At 40.5% G+C, this 13,103-nt stretch overlaps 1 protein-coding gene across 3 annotated transcripts in view; it reads right to left on the reverse strand.

Annotated features, from left to right (window-relative positions):
• LOC119730476 (dual specificity protein kinase TTK-like) overlaps positions 1-13,103 on the reverse strand; it is a 31,526-nt gene that overhangs the window by 12,813 nt on the left and 5,610 nt on the right. For all 3 annotated transcript variants that reach the window (XM_038203404.1, XM_038203405.1, XM_038203403.1), the window contains 9 exons: positions 12,078-12,282; positions 10,809-11,069; positions 9,271-9,489; positions 7,911-8,351; positions 7,311-7,431; positions 6,314-6,421; positions 5,500-5,657; positions 4,263-4,414; positions 1,925-2,145 (listed from right to left, as the gene is read on the reverse strand). In XM_038203404.1, the coding sequence (XP_038059332.1) occupies positions 1,925-2,145; positions 4,263-4,414; positions 5,500-5,657; positions 6,314-6,421; positions 7,311-7,431; positions 7,911-8,351; positions 9,271-9,489; positions 10,809-11,069; positions 12,078-12,282 (1,886 nt within the window). The remainder of the gene's footprint in view (positions 1-1,924; positions 2,146-4,262; positions 4,415-5,499; positions 5,658-6,313; positions 6,422-7,310; positions 7,432-7,910; positions 8,352-9,270; positions 9,490-10,808; positions 11,070-12,077; positions 12,283-13,103) is intronic.

Genomic DNA, 13,103 nt, shown 5'->3' on the forward strand with positions numbered 1-13,103 from the left:
TTATTGGAAGCAAGACAAACAGCACTTTTACGGTACGACTCCACATGAAGCTTGCTGGCTCCAGACTTCAATATGGGTGTTTGTTGACTTGGTCTTGCAATCTTATGAGCATGATATCATATTACGCGAAATCGTCCTATGCGTGTGTAACGAAAGACTGGCTCTAAGTTTCAATTAACATGCACAAAAGAGCCAAACAATAAATTGGACATTTAACAGAACTTAATATCCCTGGGGTAAATGTCAGCAAAGTAGGGGTAGAATGATGAAATGCTACCTTTCAAGTGAATGATGGAGGCCATCAATAGAATACTGGCAGGCTTATTAGTGACTGCATCTTGGTTGCTTTTGGGACAATATGTGTTTGATCAGAAAACAATTCCACACAATTGGGACAATGGAGAACTCAATTGGCTATGTAAAGCTTGTACTTCTATGGGACCGGACTATTGTCAAAGAGGAAAAAGCAACAAATAAGGCCCCCCAAAAAAGTCTCCGGTTTCTGGTATGCGCGCGCGTTGCCGTAGCCATGCGCGTCGGCAAAATGAAAAAGTTTTTTTTTCAATGAAAGATGATGTCTCAAAACCGCCAAACTCACTGGTTTGACTGGAATTCTGCTGCTGCGCAATTTCAACGTGTTTTTAGATGGAGTTATGATCGAGAATAAGCTTTATGTGGCCTCTCTGGACTCCCATATATTTGCACTAAGTTTAGTCGGGCACCATTTGCAGTCATCAGCCGACATTTGAAGCAAAAAAGTCGGGTAAAAAAAAAAAAAAAAAAAGCCGCGTCGCCGCACCACTTTTTTGACAAACTCCATACCAGAAACCGGAGACTTTTTTTTTTTGGCCTAAGAACTTGAAATTCTGAATATGCACGAGCATGGATTTGCTGAGGGCAAAAAGAAGTTTTTCTTTAAAACTTCACACATTGGTTCAAATCAAGTGCAGGGGTGGAATTTTTGCGGGGGGGGGGGGGGGGGGGGGGGGGGGTTGTATTTATTTTCATCAGCAAACCATTGCTGAAATGTACACAGTTTTTTTGTACGGACACTTGGCCTCCATAAAATCAATGGGGGGGGGGGGGGGGGGGGGGGAGGCCTCGTACCATACTTTCAATGGGGGTGCTGTTCAAATCTGACGATTATTAACACTATATCACAAAATTGTGTACAATACATACCCCACATAACGATAACCAAGCGGGCTCTGCCCGTATTTTGTGCACAGGCAGACACTGTTACATGTACCAGTATAATGGTTTTTTGGGTGTCAGAGCAGGGGGGTTTCGCATTATTTTAAAAGAAATTTCAATGAATTTTTCTTTTTTTGACATAGCTGTGATTTGTTTTTCCACCCCTCCTCCCTGGATCAACTCCTGAAGTGAGTGATTAAAGTAAGCGTTTTAATAGCAATGAAACAAATGGTGAACAGCTCATGGTTTGAAAAGAATGTTGCTTTTTTAAAAATTGATTTCAAATGACCTTCCGCAATCCTCCAAAGTCCTCTAGGCCGTTTTGGAGGATTTTGGAGGATTGCGAGGCTGAATGCAACATACAATTTTTGGAGGATTGTGTAGGATTGAGGGCACATGGACATTAAGTACTGGTTGATTTTGGAGGATTGAGGCTGAATGGTGTTTGAAGAAGAGATGGATTTTGGAGGATTGAGGCTCAATGCATTTTGCGAGGCAGGGCTGTTGGGGATTTTGAAGGATTGAGGCGCAGGGTATCCTTCATTTTAACATAAGTGCCAAATTTTTGGAGGATTTTGGAGGATTGAGGATGGTTCCTAGCAAAAGGGCCTAGGGGTTAGGGTTAAAAAACTGAGAGTGTGTCACAATCTTCTCTGATATCGGGATACTCCTCATTGGTCGATAAAAAGATTTCAGTTTGCGAAATGTGAAGAATCTCTCTAATGTTCACCTTGAGTTTCGGTCTCCTGTGTCCATTGGCGTCCACCTGGGGTGACGGTGACGTGTCCTGAATGGCTTCAGGTGACATGTAATTCAACGTCCCTACTTGAGACTCTCTGACCACGCTGGTCTTGTCACTCTGAATGGCATTAGCAATGCCAAAGTCAATCAGCTTCAGTGTGCCCTCCACAAATAAGAAGTTGGCTGGCTTCAGGTCACTGTGGACGATGCCTGGCAAAGAGAATGGTACAACCAATACTTTCTCAGCGGTGTATCTCAGAATATCCCAGAATATGTTTATTTCGAGTCACTAGAAAATTAGATAAACACTTTTAAACTTAACGGGAATATACAACATTTGCAAACATCAAAAAACAATACTACCAAATTGTCATGAAAAACGTACCTTACTGGACTGTCAGTGAATGACAGTCTTAAGCATCCTGTAAAATCATGGCACCCGTGTGCTGTCATTTTGAAGAAAAGTGGTAGTTTTGTATCAATTTCCAATGCTGGTCGCCCGACCAGCATTGGGGAAAAAAAATGGCTTTTTTTCAAATACTGCTCCCTATTTATTATTATCTTTTCAATCGATTACACACCTGTGAAAGGGTACAAAACCAGCTGGACTGATTCCCTGACCTTGCAATTCCCCGACGTCTATAAATTGCTCTGTTTCATCTTCAGTGGGGTCAGGGAACCAGACTACAAGAACATGATTGTTTTTCTTGGTTTTTCCAGCATCTAACGAACCCAAACTGTAAAACAAGTCAGTGTTACAATGTTTGCTATAAAATATAACCCCCCCAATCCATCCATTTCTGAAAATTACAGCAAAAACAAATGTTGTATATTCCCTTTAACCATTAATGATTTTCCAGTTCTTTTTCCAGTTTTGTTTTTGACGGCCAGAAAAAAAAAACGGATTTAAAGAAAAAAAATTGGAAAAGTGGCATCTCTGCATTATGGATTCACCCTGGTTAACAACAGTGGGTGGGAAAAAAACAATTATTGACAACACCACAAATTCAAGAAAGTTCATGGGCATTGGTCCTTGTAGTACCCCAACTCAGCCCTGCATGTTACTCCCTGTAACACCTGGAAACATTTTATGGGCAATTCCATGAGAATGTGGACATATGGCTAAAAAATGGAGAATTTATGAAATCTTAAAAAACTGCAAGCATCACAAATTCAAATGTGGTATCAGATTAAATGGGACAACAAGACCTTTCATTTGAGTGATGTGACATTGAGATGGATTATGGTCAAATGTATTTTTTGGTCAAAAAATCTTTTTGGCTAAAATTATTGATTTTAGCTAGTCCTTTTGGCACCTTGTATTTACATGCAAAATGCAAGTTTAATTGTAAGTTTTTGTTTTTAAGGTAGAGAGAAAGTTTCATATTTTATGCGATAAGAGATTTTCTATTCATAAGATGGAATTTTGCGTCGGGGCGATGTAAATCAATATTAGTTTTGCCCTTCCCCGACGTATAAACACTGTTTACTCAGTGTGTTACCTCCTGAGTGAAAGTTGAAAAAAATCACTCCGGTGGGACTCGAACCCACAACCTCCTGCTTTCTAGTGCAGATGTCTTACCACTCGACCACCGAGCTTACGTGATCGTAAGATTTTTAGTTCCTTGTTTAACTTGTACCAAAGATGAGCAGACAAACTGTCACGCGCGTTATCGTAACGTCAGTTACCAAAATATATCCGGCTTTTTGATAATTGAAATTATAGCATACGACCTTCACTCTAATGATGTAAGGGCCCTAAAAGATTTGTCCATCAGCGTACAGTTTGAGGAAACCTCCAAATGCAGGGTATTTCAATTGTTGCCACGTCCTTTTCTTGAGTTACCAATAAAAAACTTATTACCTAAATACCACAAGTTTAATTCTTTTGTTGTCTTTTTTATACTTTAGCCACTTAGACTCCCATATATTTGCACTAAGTTTAGTCGGGCACCATTTGCAGTCATCAGCCGACATTTGAAGCAAAAAAATCAGGTAAAAAAAAAAAAAAAAAGCCGCGTCGCCGCACCACTTTTTGGGCAAGCTCCATACCAGAAACCGGAGACTTTTTTTGGGCCTTAACTTCAAAGTATCTTCTGTGAAAAAAAAATCCATCCTCAATGCTTTAACTATTAACAGCACCGAGTTGACGGAATATCCCATCCAAATGTAACGTGAGTTACCATGGAATTGCCCTTATGGTTTTTATAGATTCATCAATGAATAAATACAAAACAATACAACATACATTTTTGTACTACAATGCATGCGTGTTAATTATGGGTTACACAGTTACACAGATCATGAGTGAGTTGCCATGGTCATACCTGCTTGGTGGACTACATCCACCGCATCCAACATCCCTCGCCAGTAGAACTTCATGTCTTGAGGGTCAATCTTCTTATGTTTACTCAAGAAGGTGGCCAAGTCGATGGATCCGCACTCCATGACCAGATAGATGTGGGAATCGGTGATCTCACTGAAGGAAACCAAGTTATCAAGGTTGAATAAACTGAATAAAGAGGGATACTATTGGCCATCTGGGTAAACAACTAAGCATGTAACGTGTACACATGTAAACATTTTATAACAAATTTTCCAAAATGTTTAAACGAAACTCGAATTACAAAAAAGGGACCCAGGTTCACGCGATCTTCCTTTTGAGTTAAACATTCATAGCACAAATCATTAAGGATTTTTTCAAAACTACTTAATTTACAAAAACTTAGAGGCATCGCAGCACTTGAGTTACAATTGTTGACTGCTGTGGTGTGGGATATAACACTTTGAACACCCGAGGGGCGCATAATGATGTTCAAAACGTCATATCCCACATCACAGCAGTCAACAATTGTTTTGTTATACCTCTGTCTTGGATTCTTTGGATTTTGATGTAAAAGTCACGCAAACAAACAGCAGTAAACACAACAATCATAACAATCTAACGGCAACTCACATGCATGTCGCGTGCTCGAAACAGCTGATCGTCTGCTAGTTCACTGCTCCCACTCATGTGTGAAAACAGCGTGGGTACCAACGATACAAGCGTTTCTCACCGTACGTACTGTACATGTACGTACAAATTTCATAGCACACTCCCTGTGGGATATCACGTACCACAGGGAGTGTGCTATGACTTTTTATATAACACGTGATCGCTCTAGGCCAATGAAAGTACAGTATTCAAGACAGAGGTATAACAATAGACTTTAGAGGTACCAGTAGTCAAGTTTTACTTTTTTAGTAATTGTCAATCATTGTTGATTTAGTCACAGTGGCATAAATCCGTGTCGGTGAGTGTGGGGAATGGCGGGTGACCACAATTCTAAAATTACCCTAATATTTGCCTCACGTTTACAAACTTAAATGCAAAGTCACATCTTCAGACATAACTTTCTCGAGGCAACTTTCTTGAATATGTACAGCACCTATGCAGTGTTTCACCCTAGTGTGTATGAACAGTAGTTGATAATGTCACCACTCTTAGGAGCTACAGTAAGGAGGTCACACAATATGCCCGCACTGCTTTGTTATAACTCTAGCTGAACGTACAAGTGTACTTACAAGTCATAGAGATGTATGATGTTTTCACTATTACGCAGTTTTTGGAGCAGTGTGATCTCATTGATATAGCCCTGTACGGTCATGTCGTCAGCGCAGTCCAACTTGACATATTTAATGGCTAGAACTTTCTTCTTATTCTCACTGAACACTTGGTACACCTGCAAAACAAAGGTTTAAGACAATATTCTTTTACTAGTTGAAAAACAAAAATTTGGTTCAAATGTCTGTTTTATGTGTCTTTAATATTACTGAAAGCTTACTTACGCACCAAGTTGAAAGCGTCATAATTTGCTGAAATGCAGTAAGATTAGCAACTTTTAGGAAAACAGAATTAAAATGTCTGCCGAAATGCAGCCTTCGCTTATAACGTCATGTTTGTTCTGCCCCCCCCCCCCAAGATCTCGGCCATCGAGTGACGAAAATTTTTGAAACTCAGTACATGCATAGAACAACTCTTCCTAAACATACCCAAATAATTTCATGACTATAGGTTAATAGGTTTTGGAATTATGGCTAAATAATTTTTCATATGTACGAATGGCAATTCTGCTCTGTGTACATGACGTATATGGGAAAATTCAGTTTTCGATTCTTATGTGGTCCGATTTTTATGTTTTTGGTATCAAAAGATGCGCAAAGCTCGAGGCTAAAAAGTCATAACAGCTTGGGTTGCGAAAACATTTTTTTTTATAGGCTATTGCAGAAAATGTTGAGGGGTGGGGGTGGATTCCGCCCCCCGCCCCCGGCCCTTTTAGGGTTAACTTGAAAAGCGATCGCTTAATTTCACTTTGCCGTGCTTTCGTAGAATCCTTACCTTTGATGAACCGCCTTTCCCGATGATTCGTAGGATAGTATATGTGACTTTATTGACAGTGATGACATCCTTCCTCTGTACAGGTTGGGGTACGGGCATTGGCGCCATCTTGCAAAGAAATAAGCGATTCACGGACAATATTACATTATGATCAATAAAAAAAGAGTAAGTTTTTAAACCACCTGTGATTTCTCATTTGGGTACAGGTTGCATCTTCTTCTCTCATTGTGAACTGTTTGCACAGTTTTGTATGGCCAAAATACATCAACATCAATACTTTTTGGGGTTAAATTATAACCAGCTGTATATATATAGGTTTTCCCGGCCAATTTCCAAAAATGTTCATTCACTTCTGAAAATCAGTCATTCATTTTCGTCGGAATTTGAGAATCGCTCTGAAAACGCGTTTCATTTTCGCTACCAGAGCATTGGATTCCATTTCAGTTCAATCAATTAAGTGATTGAGCAGCACTTTTCGTTTATGTCCATTCAGATTCGTTTACAAGATTTCTTTTTCGCTTTTAGAGGGCGATTTCAAACATTCACCATTCTATTTCACTTTTAGTTTAATGCATTCGGCACCAGAAATAATTAGGGGTTTCTTTTTCATTAACCCTCAATCAAATTAGCTGTACCTGAAATCAATTTAGAAAAAGTATGCTTGCGTCAATGAATGCACATGTAACGTAATTGGCCGTCTGTTTCTCAAAACCGAATACACGGACAATGAAAACGATTGAACTTTCGTTGAGATGAAATGGGATGAAATGTTTATTCAAATTCAGACGAAAACGAATGACCGATTTTCAGAAGTGAATGAACGTTTCAGAAAATTGGCCGGGAAAACCTATATTATAACTTTTTTTTTTTTAGAGATGACATCTGTATGCATGTTCCCAATTACATATCTTATCAAAACAATAACTGGAAAGGTAAAGCTATTCAGGATATTTTTTCTGCAAAGGATCTTTTGAAGGCGATAGACAATGTTTCTTACCATTTGCTGACTGTAATGTTGGTTGTTTCCATAGTAATGGATGGGTTTTTGATGGCTTGCCCCATTTTCTATCAGCGGGGGTTGATATGTAGGACGGGACACCGGAGGTTCAGGCTTGACACTGTGGATAAAAAAAAAGCAACAACAACATTAATGTATGGCACACCGCCAAGAATGTAGACAATAATTGGATATTAAAGTTGTGTTTCGTCAGCTGCAAAGGCAAATCTCAACTTGATCAATATTCAGGTCAAGAAAAAGAAGAAACATTGCGTTTACAGTAACGACCTTAACATTATCAATGTAGGTTGATCATGTTGGAAGGAAAACAATTTTTTCTGTAACTTTTTTATGTTTGTCTGTAGGTCTTTTATACTTGTGTTATTTTCTTTTGGATATCTTTAACGGTATTCTGTTTAATCAGCCTGTTTTATTGTTTAATTAACCAATAACACACAAAAGTTGCATATGGAAGACTTGTTTATTTTCAATAGCTTATTTTAAATTTTTGGACAAATGTGGCAATACAAAAATTGAGGTTGGCAATTTGGCAAAGAAAAAAAAATCTGTGTAAGTTTCAAATCGGGTTGGAACAATTACCTATGTGGTACATTTGGTGTTTCCTGGCTCACAGATGATGCATCTTGCGATATCCCCTTATCTTGCATTTGGTACAGTCCACTTTGCATTCTTTGCTGACTGGCCTGGGGCTTTCCATCATGTTGAGAAGGGGTGTGTAGGCGTAAGGTGTCTACATTACTGTAGTTTCTGGACAGTGTAGGAGGTCGTGGTTGTTCTGTAGATGGGGTGGTCATCATAGCGACACCTGAATCATTGCTCGTCTGCTGTGGCGATTCAATGATTGCCGTCAGTCTTTCGTTTCTTGAGTCACTCTTGTCCTCTCCGGGTGAGACGGTCTTCTCTAAAGGTTTGATGTCTGGGAAAGGGAAGTCATCGTCACTATCGTCAGGGTTGGATGGGGGGACTTCTTGAAGTATCAGTGAGGAACGTTTCACTCGCTGTGCTGTGCCATAAATAGGTCTTTAGAAAGAAAAAAAAATTATTACAATAAAATTTTGATATACATTGTACAGGGTGGTGCAAAAAGAAGGAAACCCACTTTTGACAGCAATTTTTACCTATTATAAAATGGAATTTTTGCGTCGGGGTGATATAAATCAAATTAGGTTTTGCCCTTCACCGATGTTTAAATACTGTATACTCAGTGTGTTACCTCCCGAGTGAAAGTTGGAAAAAATCACTCGGGTGGGACTCGAACCCACGAACTCCTGCTTTCTAGTGCAGATGTCTTACCACTCGACCACCGAGCTAACAGGATCAGTTGGCTGGTTCGAATCTGATGTACATAGCAGCAGGTACTGCATAAACTATTATAAGATGGAATTTTTGCGTCGGGGTGATGTAAATCAAATTAGGTTTTGCCCTTCACCAGGTTTTGCCCTTCTTCATTCCATCTTATAATAGTTTATGCGGTACTCGCTGCTATGTACATCAGATTCCAACCAGCCAACTGATCCTGTTAGCTCAGTGGTCGAGTGGTAAGACATCTGCACTAGAAAGCAGGAGGTCGTGGGTTCGAGTCCCACCCGAGTGATGTTTTCCAACTTTCACTCTGGAGGTAACACACTGAGTATACAGTGTTTAAACGTCGGTGAAGGGCAAAACCTAATTTAATTTTCACCTACTTGTTAAGCGTATTTCAAAAGTTCTTCGTGTCATATGTTTCCAATAGTAACCCCTGGGTGGGAACATAGCTGCCTTTGTCCTCATATTATACAGCAAAAGCAAGTCATGGATTCATATCGTGTACTTGGTGGTGTTATTTCCAACGTGTATTGGGTATTTTAATGTTCAATGTTAATGATTACATCCACTCCAGCTCAGAAACAATCTCCCTTTTCCAGGCATACAAATGCATCTAATGAAGACATGGCATTACCTGTTCTTTCTACGTGATGCTTCGCCTACACTGTAACACACAGGCAGACTTTTACAGTCAGGCGTGTAGATATTCCCTCTCTTCAGCTTGGATGCACTCTGCGACGTTACATTCCCAGCGGGTGCAACAGGACGGGATGCTACCTCCCACGGCTTATTGAACAGCCAGGGAATGGTGTCTCCATCATCTGAGCTGCTTGCTCCACTTGACTGCCGTTTCCTAATGAAATAAGAAACAAATGAATATTCATTAAATGAAACAACTGTAAATTAATGTAATATAGGTCAATTTAATCTCTTGACAGATAACTTAAAATATTTGTACCAAGACACATGGAGAAGAGTTATTGTCAAATAAAGTAGCATAAATACCACAAAGTAAAAAGGCATACTTTATTCTCTTTTCAACGTCAACAAACAATGTTCAACAATGATTTCAAGATCACTTAAAAAAACAAGTACCAAGTGGTACAACCCATGGCGGGTAACACGTTAAGACGGTAACGGCACCTCAAGAGTAAAGAAAATGAAAACTGTGCACGCACGCCTGTGCATAACGAACAGTCTTTGTCATGAACACAAAAATAATTTTCACGTTCCAATCAATGCAGGCATAGAAAATAGCGTTGGACATCACGACGAGTCACAGCGACAAGTCACATTTGCATAGCGACGAGTTCAGAAAGGTTTTGAAACTATGCAAAAACAATCATGACTATTACTTCCAGTGACAATCCACATGGCGCTGTTTGTCCCAAAGTCAATAAAACAGTTATTTTGTACCTTGTTTTGAGACTTGTCACTCGGTGTACATGAAATCACAGCCTTCACGACGTACCATACAACTGAACTGACAATCGCAAATTTTGCATTGCAATGGGGCGTGATTTAATATGCAAATTAGACACATGCGCATTAGTGTCATCAAAACAGTTATTCCAAACAAAGTCACTTGCAAAGCCGTGATACATTACACGCGTAGCATGGAAACAGTTTAACCCTAACCGCCCTGAATCCTCCAAAATCCTTTTTGCAAATTGGAGGAATTTGCAGGATTGAGGTTACATGGCCAAAGTGCGTTGCTGATTTCGGAGTACGCAGTGTGTCATGGTCTTGGGCTGGACCTTGTATTACTTATGCACAGCCGTGCATAAACTTAGTCCTTGATTATACTCGACATCCTCCACACTGCTCCAGGATGTCACTGCCTCTGCCTCAGCCTATTGACAGTCATAGCCGGAGGATTTTGCAGGATTCAGGCAGTGGTCACCCCTACGCGTGGACCATATTCCAGAAATAAAGGAGGAATTTGCAGGATTGAGGCTATATGCTACTTTTCCATGCAGTCAATTGGAAGATTTTGCTGGATTGAGGCTACATCCTAGCAAAAAGGCCTAGGGAGTACACCCGGATAAAATTGGCCGAGTAAACTGTCCACCAACCCACCCACCCACCAACATAGCGAACACAGGCCCACGGCGCGTTTTCAAGGGTACAGGGAAGAAAGCTGGATTCTACTACATCTTTTGCTGTCATTACCTGCCTCCTGATCGACCAAAGCTGACAGTTGAGTCCACATATTCCTGGAAGACCGGCGTTTCACCGTGAGCAGCCGCAGTGTCTGGTTTGGCTTGAGGCTGAGACTGAGCAGATAGCATTGCTTGATTGTGTTGTCTGTTTGTAGCCTGGCTGCAAGGTGGACCATTGGTGTGAGATGGCGTCAAGTGTTTGGAGAGTGGTTGCAGGGCTGCAATCTGGGGCTTAGTGTTCTCAAGAGAAGTAGATCTGGTGGCTGTAACTCTGATGAGAAAGAATATGTTCAGAGGATTACAAATCATTTCTAATGCTAGGTTTACACATTTCCGAATTAGTTATGAATACAACAAGAATAAACCAAGAATTGAAACTGGTTCCCAAATCACCCCGACAGTTTTCAACATGTTCAAATTTGTCAGGGCGCTTCCCGATCTTTTAACGATCTTTCACTGAACTAACAGAATCATCCCGAGGCTGCTAAGAACCATTCCCCAATTTACTCAAGAATTGGTATTCACAGCAATTCAGCTTAAAAATCGGGAATGTGTGAACCCAGCATTAGTAAGCATTTCAAATGGAAACACTTGCTAAACCTTCTGTTCCAAGTAGTCCTTTCACTTGTTTTCAACAGTTGAGAGGTCCCAGCCTACATAAAGCAGGATTGACTGGCTGTGACTGTTTATGTAACTTGATACAAACATGCTTTGACAGTAGGTGATTGATAAGCCAGCTGTGCTACAGTTTCCTGCTTTTGTCTGTTGACTGGATTTGACTAGTCACAGTGCTTGCATGAAATATGATCTGACTGTTTGATATTTGAAATATGATCTGATTTTAGGGCCCATATAGATCGCTGCAGGCAAATTTTAAATGGCACGATCTTCGTGCAACTTTTTACTGGCGCATACTAAATTATTAAAAATACTGCAAGTGAGACTTGCGCAATCCCCCCTGGCATGCTGGCAGTTTGTTATAAAGTCAGTGTCCCTAACCAAAATGGAAAATTTCTATTGTTTTAGCAAGAGTGACCTTGACCTTTGACCTGTCGGCCCCAAAAGCAACATGCTTCTTAAGACTATCAATAACAACCTAAAAACCAAATTTCAAGTTCCGAAGTAAAGTATTTCTGAAGTTACCACGTTGACAAGATTACTATTGTTTTAGCAATATAGTGACCTTGACCTTTGACCTGTCGGCCCCAAAAGCAATAGGCTTGTTAAGACTACCAAGACTTAATGACTATGCCCTAATGACTATGACAAATGGACTTACCTTGAATTTGGTCCAACAGGTGGTTTTGAGCCAGCACTGATCCATTGTCCCTGATCCCCTGTCGTCCTAGAATCACCATTCTCATCACTGTGTAGAGAAGTCATAGCCATGTTGAATCGTTGTACGGCTGTGGCTATCATCTGCTGGGGTTCCACCTTCAGATTCTTAGCTTTCTTCAAGATGTCCAGGCATTTGTCTCTGTTTCCTAGACCATGTAGAATTGAGTGGGAAAATCAATATTGGAGTTCGTTGAAATGGTACAGTCAAAGCAGCCCCCGCTAAATCGCTGTAACAATGATACACAGGATGCCCAAAGTGGAATGATCTATCAACCACTCACTGTTTGTCAAATGCTATACATGTAGCTGTCATTCCACTTGTTTGCCATGGGGTACACTGTATCTTAAAGTGAAGTATTGTATTAAATTAAAGAATAAATATGTGCTTGGCCGGTTTTAAATAAGTATGTTTAAAAGCGACTGAAAATGGCCTGAGCTGAAGGCACGGGACATTATCGGCAACCAGGCCCCGGCCTAGCCGGTTTTAAACACTGTGTACTTGTTTAACCCTAACTCCCTAGGTATTTTTGCTCGGATGCAACCTCAATCCTGCAAAATCCTCCAACTGCCTCCATGTAAACATTGTATAAAGCTTCAATCCTGCAAACTCCTCCGCTATTTCTTGAATATGGTCCATGGAGGGGTGACCACTGCCTGAATCCTTGCAAAATCCTCCGGCTATGACTGTCAATAGGCTGAGGCAGAGCCAGTGACATCCTGGAGCAGTGCGGAGGATTTCAAGTATATAGGCCTAAACTTATGCACGGCTGAGCATCAACAACACAAGATCCGGCCCAAGACCTTGACATAGTGCATCCTCCAAAATCAGCCACACCTTTTTCCACATAGCCTCAATCCTGCAAAACTCTCCATTTTGCAAAGAGGATTTTGGAGGGTTTGGGAAGATTAGGGTTAATACTGGCCAAGCACAGATTCATTCCCATTCATAAATACCTTTCGGTCAAAA

The sequence above is a fragment of the Patiria miniata genome, unplaced genomic scaffold (assembly GCF_015706575.1).
Source record: "Patiria miniata isolate m_02_andy unplaced genomic scaffold, ASM1570657v1 HiC_scaffold_22, whole genome shotgun sequence".
In the NCBI taxonomy this organism is placed as follows: Eukaryota; Metazoa; Echinodermata; class Asteroidea; order Valvatida; family Asterinidae; genus Patiria; species Patiria miniata.